The sequence below is a fragment of the Podarcis vaucheri genome (assembly GCF_965113315.1).
Source record: "Podarcis vaucheri genome assembly, chromosome: 7".
Lineage (NCBI taxonomy): Eukaryota > Metazoa > Chordata > Lepidosauria > Squamata > Lacertidae > Podarcis > Podarcis vaucheri.
The window spans coordinates 37,803,537-37,826,711 of NC_138765.1; the positions used below are offsets into that span (position 1 = coordinate 37,803,537).

The following is a 23,175-nucleotide window of genomic DNA, read 5'->3' on the forward strand; positions in this document are numbered from 1 at the left end:
TTGAAACGCTGTTTACCTTCCCACCGGAGTGGTACCTATTTATCTACTTGCACTGCGTGCTTTCAAACTGCTAGGTTGGCAGGAGCGGGGACCGAGCAACGGGAGCTCACGCTGTTGCGGGGATTCGAACCGCCGACCTTCTGAGCGGCACAGTGGTTTAAACCACAGCGCCACCAGCCTGCTAAATCAGGCCAGCATCCTGTTCTCATAGTAGCCACCCAGATGCCCCAGTGGAAACCCAGCAAGCAAGATTCCAGCACAAGAGCCCTCTCCCCTCCTGTGGCTTCCTGCAGCTGGCATTCAGAAGCATTGCTGCCTTGAACTGTGGAGGCAGAGCATAGTAGCCACCAATAGCCCTCTCCTCCTCCATGCACTTGTCTAATCCTCTTTTAAACCCATCCAAATTGGTGGCTGTCACAGCTTTGTGTTTGGGCAAGTTCCATAGTTTAACTCAGGAAATGAGCAGTTTTACTTGCTGCTGCTTCATTTCTTAATTTCCTAGCCAGAGGTTTAACAAGGGTCAAAGTCTTCCCACTGAAGCAGAGCTAACTGATCCCATCTCCTTTTATGGCAGGTTTATTTATTTACATGCAGGTATGTGCTCTATCAATGATTTGTAGCTCCAATTACAGAAGCATCTGCAAGTTCAAGGTTCTATATAAAAATTTCTCCATCTGCCAAAAACACACAGGAAACATATCCCTTAACATTAGAGAACCTATAATTTGAGAGCACAGGAATACTGCATAGGCGCAACATGCGGGCTAAAGCTGAATCCCTATTTTCAGTCAGAAAACTGGACAGAAAGGCATCTAGATCAGAAAACTATTACTTGTGTTTATTTCTCTTAGTTTTTGATTTCTGTCCTGCTGAGTTGGGTTTCTTCTTGTTCCTGTTTTTGTTTTTGACATTATGTGTGTCATAGTATCGGACACCGACTTTCTTTGAATGCTGCTGTCGCTCTGCTCTTCTCCTCTGTGAAAGAAGCAAAGAAAGTTTGTGCTACTCTCTTTGGCAATTTGTTTTTAATTGGACAATCTCACCCATCAGATGCAGTGGGGACACAGGAGACTGTGGAAGAGGGAACATGCCCTGACCCCTACCCACTTTAGTCAGTCAAAGGAAAGCATCACTGCTGCCACAGCCCATGTCATTTTGCCATGTGCAAATGAATGGGCAAATTCATTGTTATTTAAAAGGAACAAAAGGTGGGTTTACAAATGTGAATATTTTCCCTTCCACGTAACATGCCGTACAAATTTTTGTGCATAAGCTGCAAAAGCCCCCCTTGCCCTGAAACTGTGGGAGCTGCAGAAAGATACTGTTGGCACCTACCTCTTTGGAACTCTGTTTCTTGCAAACCTTCACCGGACAGGCACCCTGGTCCTGTTCACCATCCTCTTGCCGTCCTCTTTTCTCAGCTTTCCTCGGGCTCCCTAAAAGCAGCATTTCAAGAATGTGTGAGGCAAAATGCTCCAGAAACTTGTGGTTCTGCTCAGGCCGATGGCTGGAGCTTTTCCAAACTGCCAAGCACTGCAGGGTGATGAGTGGCTAGGGGTTCCCAAAGACGTAAGGCCTTCCTGCAACTACTTAGGCCGATGACAGCCCAATCCATAGAATATAAGAGGTCCAGAGGGTGGCAACACAAGAATGGAACTTTTCTGCTGTGGCTTCCCATCTGAGGAATGCTCTTCCTGGGGAGACTCGCCTAGCGCCTTCATTATAGATCTTTGGTCGCCTGGTTAAAACATTCCTCTTCTCCCAAGCCTTTGACTAAAGAAACAATTTATGGCCTTATTAAATGGAAGTTGGTGGGTATTGTTTTGTTTGTTGTTTGCCTTTATACTGTAAAGCGCTCTGTGATCCTTGGAAGAAGGGCGGTATATAAATGTAATAAATAATATTCTTATTAATAATTGACCCCTCCCTTGATGTAGAGCTTTCAATTGTGTTTCCCAGTCACTCAGGACTGCGTAGTGGAAGGAGCACAGCCAAGGACAGCCGGGAGCAGGCCATCCCCTCTCACCATGGGATTACAGGCAGGACGGGCCTCTTGTGGGTGAGCTCTCAGAGGGAGACCTCCCAGTGCTGTCATAATGCCAACCTACCTGCAGCTTCATCACTTTCAACTGCACCAGAGTCCAACTGTGATTTTGCAAAGACTTTTTCACTCAGTCCTTTGGGAATTCTGCAAGGCAAGGAGGTGGGCATTTAGGCCCTTGCAAAAACCTGCACACAGCTGGCATTCTGACACACACACACACAGAGACCTTGCCATCTAAGCAGGCATACCATCTGCGACAGTCACAATTTAGCAATACCATCCACCTCTGCAGGAGTCGCACACATCACATACTCTGGGAGAGAGAGACACTGAAGGTTGTGGCACAAGAGCACACTAGCCTTGTCGCAAATTCAATTTTGTCCCCAGAAGAGTACTCGCTGATGGAGCAAGACCACCTCCCAAAGTCAAGGCCGGGGGGAGGGGGGGCAAGCAATGCCTGGGACAGCAAAAGCCTTCCTCTGCAGTATGTGGCTGGGCCAAGTCATCTAATCTCTGCTCATGGCATGTTGTGGCCAGCTGGATTGCCTCAGCTGCCGCTGGGTCAGAAAGGCAACATAATGGCTGGACAGAAGCTTAGCCTCCACTTTTCGGACTTTTACACCCATGTAACTATCAAGCTCAACCAAGCTCCATCCCACTCCCAGGGACAGCGCAAAAGCCACTACCTTATTGCCGAGAACCTCTTGGCCTTGGCCTTGTCCAAGAATTTCTTGTACTTGGCAATCTTCTCATCCAGGGATTTCAGCACTGCCTTTGGGTCCTGCCTGGTGCTTTCCTTGCCGGAGGGCCTGTTCTCTGTCTTGCCAAGCTGGGAGTGCCCTTCCTCCTCCCCATCTTCTTCCTCCTCCTCTTCTGGATCACTGTCCGTCCCATCAACATCAAGCACATCCACGGGGATCAGGTCCTCCTTCAAGAACTGAGGGGCCACGTGGAGCTTCCCAAAGTTCTGCCGCACATGGGACAAGGGCCATTTCGTTTCCTGTGGGGGGCCCTCCTCGCCCCTGGGCTCTGCTGCGGCTGTCTCCGTCACAACAAGGCTCTCCCCAGGGCTCTCGCTCAGACTGGCAGCTGCGGGCACTTCCAAAGCAGCACCTGTGGGCTGGAAGATGAAGGGAAGGAAGCATCTCTGGGAGCCACAATTACCAAAACCCACACCCATATGCCAATGTGTCAGTTCCACTCCAGAACATCTTACTTCCCACTGCTGGGTCTGTAATTGCACCTCAGCAGGGTCCAGCTTCAAAAACTGATCAAAATGCAGATTTCCCTTCCACTTTAAACATGTACCAAGTGCTCCTTCCCCTACAGCTCTAGGATTAAGGGCCAGGGATTCCAGATTAGAGTTTTTGGCTTGACCCAAAGCTCCTTTTAGAAACCATCTCTTTATATTTGCAAAAATCGCCTGAATTTATTTTATTTTGGGGTGGTGGGGGAGGACTCCTGATTTTCTCCATGGTTTTGGTTTGCAGCAAAGAACTACTAGTAAACAAAACAGCAGTGACTTCTGTTAGAATTAAAGAAAGCATCACCTTCTACTGTGATTTTAGAAGTGTAAGGTATTTGATGTAGGACTCCCCAAAACACTGAAACAGTGGGACTAGCCTGGTCTTAAGTGCTGTCTCATTTTCATTTGTCCTGTCCTTTTTCCCATGAGGGCAGATGGGAATGTTTTGCCCCTGCCCCCCTTTTGAGTAAAATCACTTGGCCAGTAAGATCATCCTGTTTTCTGCCACGGCTGATGGACAAGGGTGATTTATTAGTCCAAGAGTTGCTTGCCATCCAAATGAGGACCAGGCAAAATCAATTCTGCTCCACTTGCTTAGATATTGCTCACCAGTTTACGTTACATGTTGTTCAAAATCAATTTTTTTTTTTGGAGGATTTATATCCCATCTTTTCTGTTTTCCAAAGAATTCCAGCCGCGACCGCACTGGGACTGAGAAATCAGATGGCACCTTTGCTCACCCACCTTAAACATGCAGCTCTTACCTGGGAGCCCTGCTCCATATTTGGGGGCTTCACAAAGAAAGGAATGCGGCCTCTCTGCCAGTCATTCAGCACCATTTTGCTCACTGTGCTCACATCAGGCTCTCCTCCCTGAAACGGCAGTGGGACAGTTTTTTCAGACACACAAAGCATAGACATTTGTGAAAAAGGGGCCTCTGCTCAAATTCTCTAAAAGGAAAAGTGGAGTCTCATTACTGAGATCACAAGGCAGGTTATGACTAAATCAAGAAGGTGGGGATACTTATGAGGGATAGATTGATACCCCATTTTCTCTAGAACCCCACAAGCATACCTTTCCCCATGTAGCCATCACCTGTCACTTGGATGGATTGATTCCTGGAACGAGACAAGTCACCAAAGAGTGCCTGCTTGATCTTCTCATTCTTCCTCTGATGAAACACTTTCCTATTATTGACATTGCTTCCAAAGTACATATATTCCTGGCCTATTAATCACAGGAACCTAGCCTTATATTCATTCTATCTAGCTCGGTACTGTCTACACTGACTAGCAACAGCTCTCCGGGGTTTGAGAGAGGCCTACTTGGGAGATTCCATTGGGGATTGAACCTGGGACCTTCTTGCAAGACAGATGCTTTGCCACTGAGCTACAAATCAAAGTGCAGTTCAGCAGCTAGCTAGCCCAAGCAAGTGACTTCTTCCATGACAGCCTGGCTATATAACCCTCCACCCACAATCCCCAGGAAGGAAAGGCAAGCTCTCCTCCTTCACCTTGAGCAGCTTCCCCATCTGAAAGGCCAGCTTCTCAAGGAAGTCCTCTGCATTCTCCCAGAAGTCCACTTTGTACGTCTTGCTGATGTATTCTGGCTTGGCCCTTTCTAGCACGGCAGCGATGTGGTCTTCCGGGCACTTGATTTTTTCCACTTGAACCTGGAGATAAGAAAAGCAGCTCATTACCACGGCATTGGGGCATTTGGGGCACAGCTGCAGCAGTGAGAACGATGCAGGGTGGCTCCAACGAGCAAAGGCAGGGGTTCTGATGGGCTTGTGTGTCCCCTCTGCCAGATGTTGAGGAGCCAGGAAGCCTCTGCAAAGACAATTCAAGTATCCTAATCCTCAGCACCTTTTTGATAGTGAAATATGGTAGACAACAAATATGGAGAGTCAGAGTACTGTAGTGTTGCACTAGGACCTTGGGTGACCTTGATGGCCAGTCACTGCCTCTCACAGGGTTGTTGTAGGAATAAAATGAGGCAGGTGAAAGCTCCTTAGAGAAAAAGGTGGGATATAAATTCAGAGAAATAAATAATAGACCATGGCTGGGCTAGGAGAGAAGCACCTGCTCCTTTCAACGCTTGTCCCTTCCACTACTCACCACTCCCTTCAGCACAATGTCCGTCTCTGTGTCACCGGAGGGGTACACCACACCTGGGCAGTCAATGAGGAAGATGCGGCGCATCAAGGTGATGTACTGCCACACCTGTGGGGTGAAAGAATGGCATCAACTTGGCCCTCCTTATTCACCTGAAAATGAATGTGGTAGCAGCTACTTTAAACTGGGGCTGCTCAGCAGAGATTAATTAATGTGCTCTCCCTCTCTCTCCCACCTCAGCACTGCTGGGGGAAGGAGAGTCAAACACCTTCAGGGGTTGCTCCCTGGAGATTAAGAGGCAGCATTTCCTCCTTGATGACAGTAGGGATTGATTGAAGGAGGAGGGGGAGAGCCACCTTTAGCAACTCGCCCTCGCCTTTGCCTACTGGAGATTAAACATGAGCCCCCACCCCCCACTTTTTGGGGATGATGAAGAAGGCCACTTGCCTTTGTCTCGCCAGCAATGGGAGCCACATTGCAGACCTTCTTGGAACGGAGTGTGTTGATCACAGAGCTCTTTCCCACATTGGGGTAGCCAATGAAGCCCACACTGATCTGCTTCTTGTCCACATGCAGCTGTTGGGAGAGAAGGACGTGTGTGGGCATAGCATCCACTGGGCCTCCTCAAACAGGAGACGTCCAACTGGAGAGGGGTGCTGGTTTTCTGAATCAGCTATTGGGGACAGCTGCTGTATGATCAAGCCAGTGGCCCATCTAATCCAGCATCCTGCTCTAAACCAGGTGTCTCCAAGGGAAACCTGCAAGCAGGATTCGAGCACAAGAGTGCTCTTCCGTCCTGTGGTTTCTAGCAACCAGTATTCAGAAGCTTTGCTGCCTCTAATTGTAGGGGCAGAGCCTATCCATTGTGGCTAGTAGCCATCAATAGACCTCTTTCTCTTAGAGGACACAGCAATCCTTAACTTCACCAAAGAAGAACGGAAACTGCCCTGAACAGAATCAGCATCCTCTACACTAAGCGGATGCAATAGTTCTCCAGGGTTTCAGAGAAGAAGCCTCCCCCAGCCTTTCCTGGAGATGCCAGTGACCTTCTGCACACTGAGCTATGCCCCTCCCCCAGTTTACTCTGGAGAAGAGCAAGGAGGGAGGCCAAACAGCTGCCACCTCCTTTGCTGCTGCCGCCGCTCTCTTCCGGCAGAAAAGCAGCACATCAGGTTCTTTGGGGCATCACTGCTTGTCTAGTCACTGAGAGAAGGGGCGGCTGTCAGTACGGAACTAGCATAGAATCACAGAACTATAGAGTTGGAAGGGACCCCAAGGGTCATCTAGTTCAATCCCTGCAATGCAGGAAACACAGCTAATGAATCCAACCTCTGTTCAAAAACCTCCAAGGAAAAGGAGTCCACAACTTCCTGTTCCGCTGTCAAGCAGCTCTTACCACCAGAAAGTTCTTCCTCATGTTTCACTGGAACCTCCTTCCTTGTTCGTTTGAATTCACTAATTCAGGTCTACCCTCTGGAGCAGCAGAAAATAAGCTTGCTCCAGTGCAAGTGTGCAAGAACAGAGGTTTCTGGGCTTTCAGGCCGAGGGAAAGAGGTTCTCAATGACAATGGGCACACACAAACACCTACAGTCATCTGCTAGCCTAGCAGTTCAAGTAATCTACTTGTCCCACCAGCAGCTGCCGCCGCCATACCTATGCAGTGCAGTCCCCAACAACAGAAGATGGTACCTGCTGGCATCTCTCATGTGAAACTTGATGGCTTCCTCTTGGGGGGAGGGAGGACGCTCCCAGGAAATCAGACTTCCTAGCACAGCAGAAACCAAGCCCCCCGCCAACCCCATGGGGATTTCTGAAACTGTATCTCCTGCCGAGGACTGCATCTCAGCAACCCCACCCCCACCCCCCCAAAAATGCAAGGCTCTTCACCGACAATGCACCAGTGGCGTGCAGTGAAATTTTTCATAGGGGAACAGTTAGGGCCAGAGGCGCAAGCTTGCAAGGGAGATGGGGGTGGCGGCAATGTCACGCATGTGACATTGTGATGTCCTGATGTCATGCACGTGAGCATCGTGCCTCCCTCCCTAAGCCAGTCAGAAAATTCCCGGGCTTTGCAAAAGAGGTACCAGGGCTCTGACAGGATGATGGAGCCCTCCAGCCTCCTTTCAAAAACCAATGGGCTTTGGGAAGATGGCAGGATGGATCTTGGACCCATTGGAGCCTCGCACCTCCCTCCCTAAGCCAGGCAGAAGCTTTCCGGGCTTTGGGAAAGAGGCACCAGGGGAACATTTAGGGGACAAGCCTAGTCTTAGTGACTGCACGCCACTACAATGCACCTTTGAAACAAAGATGTGCCTTACCTTTCCAAACTGTCTCAAGAGTTGAATGAAGGCCCCTTTTCCGAAGGGGTTTGTGAGGCTGGCGTGAAAGGCCAAAGTTGGGTACTCCTGGGAGAGAATAGCCACCCAGCGTTTCTAGGAGAAGGGAAGAGTGTGCCATTCAGCATCCCACTTCACGAGGCACAGCTACTCATAGAATCACAGAACCATGGAAGTGCAGAGTAGGAAGGGACCCAAAGGGTCAACTAGTCCAACAGCCCTGCTACGCAGGGATCATAGCGAAAGACTCCCAGACACGAAAAGCCTGCTCTGCAGGTCTAGCACTTTGGAAATGTTCAAATCCCACTTCCAAAATCCAAATCCCACTTCCAAAATTGGTTTCCCTGCCGATGAGCCCCCACCCAGGGGAGCTGTGGCCTAACCCTTTGCTCCACTCCAAGGAACTGTTTCAGACCTAGCAGCTTCTGGGGTTGACAAGGCCATTTCCAGGGGAATTTGGCAGGAAGCCATCAAAGGGCAGCCTTCCTTCCTGGCTCTGCCAGCAAGCACCCCTCCTTCACGAGACTCACCGTGGCCCATGTGGGCACAAGGTCACACTTGTTCAAGACAAAAATTAGGTGCTTCCAGGGCTTCTCCTTCTTCAGGTAAGTCTCCACGTGGGGGGAGCGGGTTCCCAAGGGGTCTCTGGCATCCAGCACTTGCACAACGACATCTGATGAATCAATGACCTGGAAGGGCACAGAGAGGGCAAGGGACACACATTAGACTAGAAGGAAACTTTCCACAGAATCTCAGCGACTAAGGCTAGGCAATATCTGGTTTTAAACATCATGATATATCACCAGCTAAACATCACGATATCTTGACATATCACAATATACACCTGCAGTGTTGGAGGGCCTTGCTGGGCCTCCCTTCAGCAGCAGAGGGTCTCCCATACCTCCATGCAGTGGCAGAGGGTGGGCTGTGGTTCCCTGTGACAGCAGAGGGCCTTAAAATGTAAGGAAGTAGTAGATTTAATAAAAATGTTAAATGAACTCCCATATAATATATTCAATCTATTTTCAACTAATTTAAGAGTAAAAAGGTAAAGGTACCCCTGCCTGTATGGGCCAGTCTTGACAGACTCTAGGGTTGTACGCTCATCTCACTCTAGAGGCCGGGAGCCAGCGCTGTCCGCAGACACTTCCGGGTCACGTGGCCAGCGTGACAAGCTGCATCTGGCGAGCCAGCACAGCACACGGAACACCAATTTAAGAGTAGCCTAAGTGATTTACTAGTCAAGTTACGTCTGCTTCCCCACTCAAAGGACTAAGCGGAATCTATGCATGCATAAACCCCAGAGTTCAACTAAGCTTATTTCCACTTACCTGGGAGTAAGCCCTGTTGAATTCAGTAGGACTTGCTTGTGAGTAGAAACATACAGTGGTACCTCGGGTTAAGAACTTAATTTGTTCCGGAGGTCCGTTCTTAACCTGAAACTGTTCTTAACCTGAAGCACCACTTTAGCTAATGGGGCCTCCCACTGCCGCCGCACCACTGCTGCGCAATTTCTGTTCTCATCCTGAAGCAAAGTTCTTAACCCGAGGTACTATTTCTAGGTTAGTGGAGTCTGTACCCTGAAGTGTCTGTAACCCGAGGTACCACTGTATTTGCTTGCACTCCTTACTGAAAAACACCCTCCTCCATCATTCTCACATAGTACCCAACCTCCCATTTCAGCATAAGGCAGCCAGCTAATTATTCTCCCTTCCATTCCCCCTCCCACAGGGCTCCCCCAAAAGCCCCCACCCCACCAATCTCTCCTGTTTTGTTATCAGAGGGAGGGAGGGCAAGCAAGCAAAAAGATAGTCTCCTTTAAATATTTTTTTAAAAACCATCCTTTTTAATATGGAGGAAAGCTATTTAGGAGGAACCAACAACATAAACACCACCAGAAAATAAAAATTAAAAACTCTGTCCTCTTTTTTCTTTTTTAGAAGATATTTATTAAAATTTTCAAGATATTACAAAATGAAAAAAGAAAAAAAGAAAGAAAAATACAAAATAAAAAACAGTTAAAAACAACTCAATCTTTCCATTACTTATTTTTCATTAGCTTGTTTCCCGGACCTCCTCATGCCTCCCTTTTTTGTATTCCAATTCAATTGGTTAGTTCAGCAAATCCTTCCCCTCTTTATTTATCCTAGTCTTTAATCTTAAAATATTGTAACATTAAATTTTTACTTATTAGTAATCCATTTTTCATATTCTCTTATAGTATTACCGCTAAAAACCACTTAATTTCTATCCAACATCATTCTAACATTAATTGATTTTCTGTCCTCTCTTTTTCATGGTGGGGGTGAGTGTGAGTGAAGAAAGAAGCCTTCCTAGTTCTTTGTTTATGCTGGATCTTTGATTGTGGTGGGAGGGAGGGGTGTTGCTCCTGGATTGTTAGCAGGCTCTGCATAACTAGCTGAGCTCTAAGTGGAAAGATAGGGACGTGGGTGGCACTGTGGTCTAAACCACAGAGCCTAGAGCTTGCTGATCAGAAGGTTGGCGGTTCAAATCCCCGCAACAGGGGGAGCTCCCGTTGCTCAGTCCCTGCTCCTGCCAACCTAGCAGTTCGAAAGCACGTCAAGTGCAAGTAGATAATTAGGCACTGCTCCGGTGGGAAGGTAAACAGTGTTTCCATGAGCTGCTCTGGTTCGCCAGAAGCAGCTTAGTCATGCTGACCACATGACCTGGAAGCTGTCTCTGGACAAACACCGGCTCCCTCAGACAGTAAAGCGAGATGAGCGCCACAAGCCCAGAGTCGTCCGCGACTGGACCTAATGGTCAGAGGTACTCTTACCTTTTTTTAAGTGGAAAGATACCAGTGGATCTGAAAGAGTGAGACACTGCCTGCAAATTATCTGTACAAGTTCAGCTGAGGTGCCCCCTGGGAAGCCTATTGCCTGCCTTGTTTAAACACTTATTTATTGCACAGTCCTATCAGCAACCCAGACCCACCGCCACAGACTGGCTCAGGCCACCATCAGGCCCCACAGTCTAGCTACCTTCGGCAGCCCTCGTACTCTTCCAAACAGGAAAGAACACGTAAGGGAAACTAATTCAGACTGCCTACTTTTGCAAGTCCAGCATGGAAAGGGGGAAAGACCAGGCTCCAGGATCAGGACCAGCTTAGCTTGCAGAAAACACAAGAGCATCTATTGCAAAGAGGTCCAGCTCCCACACTCAAACTGCTGAAATTCACCATGCTGCGTTCAGAGGTTAGTGGAATGGGGGACAGCAGTTCTGCTCTGGCTGTTTTACATTACCAAAGACTTCTGAACAAAGAGGTTGTCTGAAAACCTCTCTCATACACACAAAAACAAGTGCATGTGTAAGCTAAGGGAAGTGGGCTGAGTGCTGCTATGAACACAGAACTCTGGACACAGCAGAGATAAGGAAAATGCAGCAGCAGCAGTTTAAAGGAGAGGTCAGAGGGCCTCAGTGAGCTGAGCTGGGACCCAGAGCTGCTGTTGCTATTGATTGATTAACTGCTTTTATATCCCCCTTCCTCCAAGGAGCTCAAGGTGACAAACATAGTTCTCCTTCTCATTTTATCCCCACAGCAGCCCTGTGGTGGGGGTGAGGCAGGCCAAGCTTCATGGCCAAGTAGGGATTTGAGCTCTGGTCTCCCGGGCCCTAGACTGAAACCGCTACGCCTCACTGTCATCACGCCTCCCCTGTATAAGCCTGAAGTCATAAGGAAGGAAGCAGCACACAGAACATCACAGCAGGGATTACCTCTGCAAGGCCCTTCCCAGAAGCAAATGGATGGAGAGCAACTGAAGGGACCTATTGGGTCACGTTCCGGCTGAGAGATGGGAACTGCCCTCCTTCCCACAGTTCCACAGAGCCTACCTTGTACAGTTCTCCCCAGATGCGCTTGGACTGCCCCTTCTTGTAGATCTCCTCTCGCGCCTCCTCCCTGCAAAGAAGCAGTTGAAGGTGTCGTAACAAGCATGTGAGGTAGGTTAGGCTGAGAGGCTGTGACTGGCCCAAGGACACCCAGTGAGATGAATGGGGATCTGAACCCTGGTCTCTCAGGTCTTAGTCTGATGCTGTAACCACTAAACCACACAGGCTCTCAGCTAGCCTGTTCTGAGGGAGTGATCCAGCCCAGTCCATGAGAAAGGAAAAAAACCAGTTAGCCCTGCCTTTGACTCAGGGTAAAAAGCTCCAATTCCTGTCTTGCTAACTCAGCCAACGGGGCCCTTGAGGGGAGGGGAGGAGAGAAAGAAAAAGAGACGGGAGAGGGATCCCCTTCCCTAGGAGGATGCTCCAGGGGCTCACCTCACTCCAGTATCTTCTGTCACCCGATCCCTGTCCTTGTCTTGGTCATAGCTGCTGGCTCCAGCTGTGGCGTTTTCCACCAGGGACTGCACATCACTTGCCGAGAGGTTGGGCCGCTTCCTTTGTGCTTTGGGGCCAAATGTAGTTTCAAACGTTTCTGTGTCGAGAATGTGGACTTTGGAATTCTGAAAGGCGGGGGGGGGGGGGGGAGGGAGAAGTCACACCTCATTTGCCCTGGCTCAGAACAAGACACCCAAGTTAAACTGATTTGGACAACGTACTGCCCCTGTTCTGTTGTTGTTTGGGTTTTTTTCTGAGAGCAGCAGCCCAGCAGACCTGAGCCACAGCCCTGGGGCTTGCCAGAAAGAGCTGCTCCGTTTCTCTTATTATTAAGATTACCATTCGCTCAGTCCAACGCAATTAAAGCTACAAGGGTGCAAATCCCTCTGCTCTCTCTGCTCAGTTCCATCGAAGAGGGCTCCAGATCCAGCCACGGCCCAGATTTGTCAGGGAGAATCTGCCTCCCATTTTGCTTTGTTCTTTCAAAGTCCAGCTGCAAGGGCCAGCCCTTTTCTTGGAAGCGAGTCTCCTACAGAGAGCAAGGCTTGCTCGTTTAAGTGATGTGCACTCAAGTTACACAGAACTCTTTTCTTAATTTAGGATGTTTTCCTTTTATTGGAGACACATGGAAACTCGTGAGAAAACAAAATTGTCCTGCGAGAGCTCAGTATGCGTAGAAGAAAGAGCCCGGCTCGTGGGCCAGAGCAGAGGGAATGTTGGGCTTGAGATGAAAGGCACCGGCTGTGGGGCGGACCTAAGAAGCCAGAGGACAGAGCCAAGCGGCCTCCTCTTCAGTGCCAGGCCTGGGCAATGGCCCGGAGTTGGGAATTGGCACATCTGGCTACCAGAGAAACACCACAGACCGCATACATGTTCCACATGAACACACCTGGCATGCAACAGAGGGCAGCAATGGCCTCCAACTTGGAGGGCTTTAAAAGAAGATTAGACAAATGCATGGAGGAGGAGGGCAATTGGGGGCTACTAGCCATGATGGCTTTGGTCTGCCTCCACAGTTCAAGGAAGCAATGCTTCCAAATGCCAGTTGCATTTAAAGCCCTATGCGGCCTAGGATCCACATACCTACGGAACCGACTCTCCTGGTATGCCCCGCAGAGGACCTTAAGGTCCACAAATGACAACATTTTGGAGGTCCCAGGTTGCAAGGTGGTTAAATTGGTCACAACTAGGGCCAGGGCCTTTTCAGAACTGGCCCCGACTTGGTGGACCAGACTCTGTCACAAGAGACTAGGGCCCTGCGGGACCTGACATCTTTCCTCAGGGCCTGCAAGACAGAGCTGGTCCGCCTGGCCTTTGGTTTGGACTCAGTCTGACCCTTATGTTTTCCCTCCCCTTATGGTTTTGATCTATGGGCTACTTTTAAAATGAGACTGCATTTTAAAATGCATTTTAACCTGTGTTTTAAATTGGTATTTTTTTCCCCTATTATGATTTTACTGTAATTTTATTGGTGTTAGCAGCCCTGAGCCTGGCTCTGGCCGGAAAGAGCAGGGTATAAATAAAATTTATTATTATTATTATTATTATTATTATTATTATTATTATTATTAAGGCACAGGAGGGGAGAGGGTTCCTGTAGCTTTCCTCTATGGGCAACTGGGAGGCCAGTATAAGAACACGGTGCTGGAATAGATGGGTCAAGAAACACCCCCCCCCCCAAGTTTACTGAGTCCTTGCATGTTGGGCACCTCCTGGCAAAGGGCGAGCAGCCACGCTGCAACTCAGGTTACATCTATAAGTTGCAAACGTAATCATATTCTACAGAGCCCTCCTCCAGCCAATCAGGCTTGGAACCAAAGGACGGCTCCTACTCACTCAGAAGCAACCCACAGACACTGGGGAGTTTTGCGGGAAGGGAGCAAGGTCTAGAGGGGGGTTTACAGAGACAAGCAATTCAGCAGGTGCAAATCACAAAATGACACATGGTTTACATGAATGGACTAAGATGAGGAGGGACACGGACACTCAGGCAACAAAGCCTAACAAAGGCTGCCCCCCTCCTCTCTGGGCATGTCGGCATCTGTGCACTGGTGGACTAGAGAATAACCTTTATGTGGAGTTATTTTGCAAAGTCAATGTTCACACCTTCACTAGGCCTTTAATTGCACCTACTGCAATTACGCCTACTGGAATATGCTTTTCTCTGCGAATGCGTGGGAAATGTAACCCAGAGGTCTTCCCCAGAGTCCAGCATGCATACAACCACACCCAAGAAAAGAACAAAATAGGGGCCCTGGATGCTGTGGGGAGAGAAGAGTCCCCACCACAAGGTGGTAAGAGGAGGACTTACATGAGGCTTAATTCGGTCATGGAGAAGAGAGAGTGGCAGCTTGGTTTGCTTCATGACAACTCTGTAGGGGTCCTTCATCACTGTCTCCATCTCCTCCTGGAACTTCTGGAGGGACGACTGCTTGATCACCCTCGTGTTACCTGCATTGAGAGAACCATAAATGGGGGCACCCCAGGCCCAATATGGTGCCTCCCACACCTTGGGCTTGATGAAATAAGCAGTTATTTAGGAGCAGGTGCAAGGTGGCCTTTATCCAAACCCAGCTCTTTGACTAGGGTCCCTGCACGTCTGCCTTTCACCCAAGGAAGAAATCCTTAAAAAACCCTGTGCCACAGCATAGCCAAAAACAATCTCACCAAACCATTTGATGTTGGGCTCCACTCTTGCCACCGTGCCGGGTGCCACCGTGGACTGGTACTGCAGTGGCCGGATGACTTTCCCACGATTGTTCCTGCAGACAAAGAACAGCCACTGGAGAGCTGGCTTGTGCTTGAGCCTGTCTGAGGGAAGCTAGTCCCTTTCAGCTTCCGTTTCCCCAACCCTGAATTGGAAACAGGGAGCCAAAGGCTCAGGAGCGGAGGACACACTTTGCATGCAAAAGGTCCCAGATTCCTTCCCTGGAAGAACTCTGATCAGCTGGTGCCAATTAGTGTGGACAATAAGGAGCTAGATGGACCACTCAGCCGACTCGCAGATTCCGATGTATTAAGAGGGCGAACACAGCTAAGATTGTAAAATGTGTTTGGAATTGGAGGACGGCAGAAAATGTACTTGTCAGAAACAAAACCGTACCTATAAGGGCTCCCAGGGGAGTAATAAGCTGGTCCCTCCATCCTGCCCCTGCTCCTTGGCTTGAAGGAAAGGGCAAACGCTCAAGCGAAACACAAGACGGAGCAGAAGGGAGCTGATTGTACGGCTCCAGGTGAACAACTGGAAGCAATAAGGGCTCCTTGGCTGCATGTCAGGCGGGAGGGCAGGAGGGTTACCGAGGCGGGGGCAAGAATGCCTGTTACCCAAGGCTGACACTTTTCCACAGGCCGCGCCAAGCAATGGAGCAGAGCCTCTGAAAAACACATCACTAAGAGGTTCCACATTTTGCCCTTGGCCCCCTTTCACAGGCAGAGATGTTTGGGGAGACACAGCAAGGCTGCTTCCATTTAGCACCTGCTCAGGGGTACAGAGCACATGCCGGCTGCACAACGGGGCATGAAATCGACTTGTTTACAGACAGTACAGAAGCAGGCGCCAAGTCTGAGGAAAACAGGAGGCAGCAGTGACTTCAGCCTCGCAGCTGAAGAAGGGCAGCTTCACCCAGATCTAGGTTTCCAGCAAAGCAGCTGTGACTCTGCTCGGCAACACTGGTGTGATGCATGTCTGCCAATCCCATGTGTCAGGGCAACAGGCGAGGGAGCAGAGGGGATGGCAAGAGGGTCTTGAGCCCTGTTTATTAAGAACCTGTATCTGAATCAGCTTACAGAGAAAGGAGGACTTTCAAAAACAGTGGCTCCCGGGTCTCAGTGATGGGGGAAAGACCTGCATGTCATGTGGCCTCTGCTGAAGTGCTGAGTCAGCACGAAACCCTTTCCTGCCAAGCGCTGAGGTGTTTGAATGGGCAATAATAGGTTAGTTGCTCTCAAGGTCAGCTCAGAAGCAGAAAAGCATGGGAGCATGATCTTGAGGGAAGAGCAGGCAAGAATGGCATTAAGGAAAGGTGGGGTAGCAAAAGTTGTGTCTCAACTAAGTGGGGTGGGGGAAGTGCCCTTTTAGCAGTGAATAGCTGACCCAAGAAACAAACACACCACAGTAACTAGCTTGAAGGAGAGCCCCACAACCACTTCTGCTTACTAATCTCTTGCTGTGACATGAAAAGGATGCTAATTAAAGCAAATTCTGGGAATAACTATTAATGCTAATGGACCACTTTTCATTTTTAGTTTAAGAAAAGAAGAAACAGATTGGGGGTCTCCAGCTATTCAGCAACTTACAGAGGAGGTAGATTTATTACTTACAGGATTTAAATAAGAAAAACTAACAGACCAACAATTGGGCAGACAACTTCTTTTCATGGAATCATATAACCATAGAGTTGGAAAGTAAAAAAAAGTGATCTAGTCCAACCTCCCGCAACAACAGATCCCTGTGATGCACTGATGGGTGTTGTAAACTTACAGGGAAAGTCCATATGCTGAATATTTTCCTTGATAGAAGTTTTAAATAAATCTATAATCTTTTATCCTGAGTATGTATGTGCTCTTGCTTAAGAGGACACAAGGATCTACCTAGAGCAGCCTTTTAAAACACACACACACACACAAAAAAAAAAAAACAGTCATCCCAGCAGGAATGAGGCAGTCCACCAACAAATTGTGCTTTAGCTTATTGGATTTCTGATCAAAAAGTCAGAAAAAAATCACAGGGCTGCAACCCAGAAGAGAACTGGAGGAATGGCAGGCTTTTTGCTTCCACAGATGGCAGTAAGGAAAGACTGTTCTGGAGTGACCACTATTGCTCTCTCAAAATTAGGGAAGGACTTGGTTGTAAATATTTAACTTTTTTTGTTTCATCGTTTGCTTTGTGCTTTTATACTTTGTAACCCAAAAAGCAACCCCATGGAAGAGACAATTTGGAACCAGGCCATGCTGCCGAAGGCAGGAAGCAACCTAACTCTGCCCTATGTCACAGCCCTGATCAAAATTCTATCACAACCCAGAACTTCTATTAACAATGGAGAAAAAGACTTAAGGCCTTAAGCGCTTAAGATTGTACTTTTTCCCTTATGCATGTTATAGCAGCTGGCAAGAGAAGATGATTTGGATCTAGGCCACTGTACAGGGGCAAAGGGTTAGAACTTCCTTCGTCCTGCATAGACCCAATCCAAACTGTTCCCTCCTGTGGCTGCTAACAAGTTTTTTTCCTTTCTTTCCCAGAAACCTCCATGGAATTTGCTTTGAAGATGTGACGCAAAACTCTAAAAACTCATTTTTTCAATCAGGCTTTTGGTAAGAGGGGAGAGCTGAGCAAATACTTCACTAGCTACTAGTGCTGCTCTGCTGCATTCTTATCACTGCATTGATATTTGTTCTACTTTATCTTGTTAAAATAGCACTGCTTTATAGCATGTTGATATGTGGCTGAGGTATGAATAAATAAATTATCATTAAAAAAACCTGCTCTGAGATCAATGGAACTGATGAAGTGTAGGATGTAAACTGAACCAACTAATAAATGACTCCCTTTCCTTTTACTGACTAAAATGAATTTCTGCATCAAGCTTCCTCATGAAACATGATTGTGAAACATTTGCTGGTCTCAGGAAAAGTCCTCTTTAAATGTCATTTTACACAAGAACATATGTAGAGCCTGGTGGATCAGGCCAATGGCCTCCTGTCCAGCACACTAGTTTCACAGTGGCCAAACAGATGCCACAAATGGGAAACCCATGAGCAGGACCAGAGCACGACCACTCTCTCCTCCTGTGGTCTCCAGCAACTAGTATTCAAAAGTATTGCTGCCTCCAGCTGTGGAAGCAGAGCATAGCCATTATGGTCCTCTCCACGAATTTGTCATTTCAGGAACCTCAATGCCCTCACTAGGAAACCCTCCAGCCAGTACTGTGTTTATTGCAGTTCATGGCATACACACACACAGCCTCACCTGCGTTCCTTCTGCCTGTACATGTTGAGGCGCCGGATGGTTGCCCGGTCCCGCATGTTGTGGCCTCCAGCGCCATTTGGCCGATCTAACGTGATGAGGGAGAGAGAAAATGAAAGACATGGTGACTAAATGGTGACCAAAAATTAAAAGAACCATCGGTCGGTTCTAGTGTAAGTGAGGAATTGTACAAATGAAGGAACCTGTGTCAGCTTGTGTGGACACAAGTAACCAAAGATGAAGAAAAGGAACTGTTAAAGGAAAAACATTTCCCCCCTGTGACATCTATGCTACCATCTTCTGTCATCATGGACCTAAGTGGCTCCACAGAGCTTTTCAATGTACTGCTTCACCCACCTGGTGCCTTCCAGAAGTTTGAGGCTATAACTCCCACCCACCTCAGCTAGCTGAGGCAGATGGGAGTTGTAGCCCCAACCTCTTGAGGGTACCAGGTTGGTTAAGGCCATGCTATAAAACCTGGTAGTGCAATGCTCAGACACGGCCTGAACAGCTATGTCAAGATCCATAAGAATAGCTTGCTGGATCAGGCCAAAAGGGTTCCAGCTAGACCAGAATCCTGTTCTTCTCACAGCAGCCAACCATACAGGTGCCTATGCAAAACCCAAAAGCAAGATTCAAGCACAAGAGCACCTTCCTTACTGTGGAATACTAGCAATTGGCATTCAGAAGCATTGCTGCCTCCAACTGTGGAGGCACAGCATAGACATATTGGCTAGTAGTCATTGGTAGCCCTCTTCTTCGTTAATTTGTCTAATCCTTTTTGAAAGCCATCCAAGTTGGTGGCCATCACTGCCTCCTGTGAGTGCGAGTTCCAGGGTTTAACTCCGTGCTTCAATAAATACTTCATTCTAAGTGACCCGAGTTATCCAACATTCAGCTTCTTTGGATGCCCATGAGCACTAGTGTTATCAGACAGGAAGAAAACCTTTTCTCTATCCGCTTTTCCAGGCCATGTATACTTTTATTAACTTCTATCATGTCACCTCTTACTCACCTTTCCTAAAGTCCCAAGCACTGCAACCTTTCCTCTTGGGGAACTGCTTCATCCTCTTGATCATTTTAGCTGCCCTTTCTTTGAACCTTTTCCAGTTCTACAATATCTTTTCGGAGGTGAAGCAACCAGAACTGCTCACAGTATTCAATGTGAAGTAGCACCATAGTTTTGCATAATGGCATTATGAGATTGGCGGCTTCATTTCCAATTCCTTTTCTAACGATCCCTAGCATGGAATTTACCTTTTTCGACATCCTCATCGTGCTGGGCCACTACGACCCTGAGGTTCCTGGTCACTTTCCGCCAGTTCAGGAGAAATTAATACCTTTTTTTCTTCTTTCCTTTTTTTGCCCTCATATGCATCATGACGCATTCTTCCAAGTGCGGCCTCACCTGCAGCTCTGCTGCGGACCAGCGCCGAGGCCCAGCACCCCGTGGGGAGAGCGCAGGATCCAGCCCGGAGGGGCTACCCCCCACCTGGCGACCTTCCCTCCTTTCCCTTGCCCGCCCACCCCACTCGCTCACCGGGGTTGGTGCTGGCCCGCGAGGGGTTGATGCTGGCGCGGCCTTTGAATCCCGGCTTCACCATCGCGGCGGCGGCGACAGTTCCTGCTGCAGCTCAGGCCACGTTCAGTCGGCCGGAAGATACTCAGCAGCAACTTCCGGGAAAGGCGGTGACGCACTTCCGCCGCCGGTGACTCGGGCACAAGCGCAGCTTGTCAGTTCGCTGCCCTTCGCCAGCACCGCTCCGAAGCTGGCCGTGACGTCACGGCGAAAGGTTTGGTACGATTCCCCTTACCACACACAAACTCCCGCTCCTGGAAGTGACCGGCGGGGAGCTCTCGTTGGATGACGTCGGTAAAGCATGAAAGCGGCGTGACTCTCCAGGGCGGGCCAGCTCCGGCCACGCCTCTGTCCTCTGTCCACTCAGGAGTAAGTCCCTCCGGTCCGTCCGTCCAATGGACTTCCTCCTTGCCTAGCACGTGGTTAGTGCTTGAGGAAGGGGCGGGAGGTAAAAATTCGATTGGACTCCAATTCCCATAAGCCCCTGCAAGCACGGTGGGGAATTGTCGCGGCGGGATGGGTGGGGGTGATGGGCACTTTTATGGGGAGAAGAGCCAGGGGATACAGGACTAGAAGGAGAAGGAGGAGATCTGGGTTCAAATCCTGTCTCTGCCCTGAAGCTCCCAAGGCAGCTCCGCTCCGCTTTCCATCATTCTAAGCCGAAGGCAGGGAAACAAACGTGATGCAAGCCATAGTTCCTCTGTGCCCCCTTAAGACCCCCGTGGACTTCTGTGCAGAGTCAGCTCAACGTATTTTGGAATAGCCATGCTCACCAGCACAGACCAGATAAAATAAGAGGCTACATCTCCCCCACCACCACCTCTCCCCTTCCATTTTTGATATTAAAGGCGAATTTAGAATGTGGAGGTAAAAGGTAAAGGGACCCCTGACCATTAGGTCCAATCGTGACCGATTCCGGGGTTGTGGCGCTCATCTCGCTTTATTGGCCAAGGGAGCTGGTGTTTGTCCGCAGACAGCTTCCGGGTCATGTGGCTAGCGTGACTAAGCCGCTTCTGGTGTACCAGAGCAGCGCACGGAAACGTTGTTTACCTTCCTGCCGGAGTGGTACCTATTTATCTACTTGCACTTTGATGTGCTTTTGAACGACTAGGTTGGCAGGACCAAGCAACGGAGCTCAGCCCATCACAGGGATTCAAACCACCGACCTTCTGATCGGCAAGTCCTAGGCTCTGTGGTTTAACCCACAGCACCACCCGCATCCGTGGAGGTAGATCTCACTAACTGCAGAGCCTTTAGAAGGGGGAGGGTTATAATTTGTTTCTGTAAGTCCACAGTGGCCTTATGAGCATCACAGCGTCCCTTTGAGCCACTGCTGAAAGCATCTAATCTGCGCATAATTGCCTGCTTCCTGGAATTGCACTCCACCCACCATCTTTGATGCCAGGTACAGGGTCATGGCTAATGCCAAACATTTTCACATTAGAGGAAAGAAGTGGTGCCCATGGTATTTGCTAAAAACATAGCAGACTTTGATCTCCAGGTGGTGATGGAACTGCAACTCCCACCATCCTTGACCAGTGGCCAAGTGCAGTAGGTTAGATTCCAGCCATGCAAGTTTCTACACACACTTTTCCATCCAAGCAAGCATTATCCCAGTTCAGAACTCCGTTGAATGGCTGATAGAGTGGAAGGCAGAGAGACCAACAGGAGGTGAAGCCAAAGCTGTGGGAGGCAGAGACTTTTTAATTCTACTTTTATCCCCTTCCTCCTCCTCCTGTTCCTTACTCAGTTCTACAATAGCAACACTGAGACAAAGGGCAGTGGCATACGCTGGACTGGATGCAAGAAAGAAGACAAGCAGGTGTGGGGTCTGGTTTGCGCTAATAGATCAGTGTGATGTAGTGGTTAGAGCAGGGGTCTGCAACCTTTAAGACAAAAAGAGCCACTTGGACCCGTTTCCGAAGAAAAAAACAACTGGGAGCCACAAAACCGGGAAGGTGACGTCGGGACGGTGCGTGACTAACGCACGCACCGCCCCCATGCGACGTCACAGCCAGTACAGCGCCCGCCACAGTGGGGAGTGTCGGGGCACACAATGCGCCTCCTCCCCTCGCTAGTATCCGCCCCGGAGCCGCGGCAAAGGTGTAAAAGAGCCACATGCGGCTCCGGAGCCGCGGGTTGCAGACCCTTGGGTTAGAGTATCAGACTAGGACCTGGTCAACTAGGGTTCAAATCCCTACACGGCCATGAAGCTCACTGGGTGACTTTGGATCAGTCATTTCCTCCCAGCCTAACCTACCTCACAGGGTCGTAGGGATTAAATGAGAAGGGGGGACCATGTACGCCACCATGAGCTCCTTAGAGAAACATGTGGGATGAAAATTTAACAAATCAGTTATGGTTCGATGCGCCCGGGACTTCGGCTATAATATCCAAATGGATGTGTAGGAAAGACTCTGGAAGGTAGACATAAAATTCACTGCATGTTATAATCTGAACAAAAATCTGATGAAAATGTTTTACAGATGGTAGCTGACCCCAGCCAAATTAGCCAAAATGTATTATTAAAAAAATAATAATCGAGCGTTTGCTGGTGGTGTAAGAAGTCAGAAGGTACAATGCTACACATGTGGTGGAACTGTGTGAAAGTTAGAGAATTCTGGGACATTATATATAATGAACTTTTAAAAATCTTTAAATTTTCATTCCGAAAAACCAGAAACCTTCCTGTTGGGAATCATGTACAATGAAATCCTGAAAAACTCTAGAAGAATTTTCATGTATGCAACAACGGCAGCTAGAATTTTGATAGCAAATAATTGGAAAGGAGAAGTGATATCCATCAAACTAGACTGGCAGGTGGAGATGATAGAATATATAGAACTAGCCAAAGTGACTGGAAGTTTAAGAGATGATTCAAAACAGAGATTAAATAAAGAATGGAATGTCTTTAAAGAATATTTACAGACACATTGTAAAAACTTAAACGCTTTGACAAGTCTAGACTGAACCTTGCAGGACAATAGGGAACACGAGTAAAATAAGTGATAATTAAAATTAAGAAGTGATAATACAAAGTGTGAAATTAAAAATGAAGCCTAGAAAACATAGTGGGATGAATGGAAGTCAAAAGAATATGTGGTGTTTTTTCTTGTTTGTTTGTTCTTTGATGCGGTTACTGCATTGTTTTGTTTTGTTGTTTGTTTGTTTGTTTGTTTGTTTGTAAAGTATTGTTTCAATAAAGTAATTTTTAAAAGAAAGAAAGAAAAATTAACAAATACGGTAAATAAACAAACTTGCTGGTTCAGGGACACATTTCAGCCAAGCAAAAATGGGTGTGGCGTGGGGAGAGTCCTGGGGGTCTGGTGTGACCACCCTTTGCCTCTCAGTCCACACAGTGACTAGCAGCCACTCTCCAGGGTCTCAGGACTGTTGCCTCTCCAAACCCTTCCTGGCAATGCTAGGAATTGAACCCAGGATCTTCTGCATGCCTATTCTGTGTTCTACCACTACAAGCAACAGCCTCCGCGGAATCTCAGCAGTGAACACCCTCTCTGGTCTGAAGTTGGTTTCAATTAGTGGGAGCTC

The 23,175-nt window shown here is 48.4% G+C and overlaps 1 protein-coding gene across 1 annotated transcript; it reads right to left on the minus strand.

The window, feature by feature from the left end:
• Nucleotides 1-813: 813 nt before the first annotated feature.
• On the minus strand, nt 814-19,795 carry GNL2 (G protein nucleolar 2). The gene is made up of 16 exons (XM_082233243.1): nt 19,588-19,795; nt 18,051-18,135; nt 14,753-14,847; nt 14,397-14,536; nt 12,026-12,210; nt 11,594-11,660; nt 8,272-8,430; nt 7,724-7,837; nt 5,852-5,980; nt 5,408-5,512; nt 4,804-4,962; nt 4,055-4,162; nt 2,731-3,164; nt 2,109-2,188; nt 1,336-1,436; nt 814-975 (listed from the first exon to the last, which is right to left on the minus strand). Exons 1-16 carry the CDS (start codon nt 19,649-19,651, stop codon nt 829-831), a joined length of 2,172 nt encoding a protein of 723 aa, XP_082089369.1. The 5' UTR covers nt 19,652-19,795; the 3' UTR covers nt 814-828.
• Between the last annotated feature and the right edge of the window lie 3,380 nt (nt 19,796-23,175).

Bases quoted from the DNA above. Each gene is read 5' to 3' on its own strand.
- GNL2 (XM_082233243.1), bottom strand. From the start codon at position 19,651: ATGGTGAAGCCGGGATTCAAAGGCCGCGCCAGCATCAACCCCTCGCGG. The intron at 14,848-18,050 runs GTGAGGCTGTGT...CTTTGTCTGCAG, and splicing joins TACAGGCAGAAGGAACGCAG to GAACAATCGTGGGAAAGTCA. The intron at 14,537-14,752 runs GTGAGATTGTTT...CTCTCAATGCAG, and splicing joins GCCCAACATCAAATGGTTTG to GTAACACGAGGGTGATCAAG.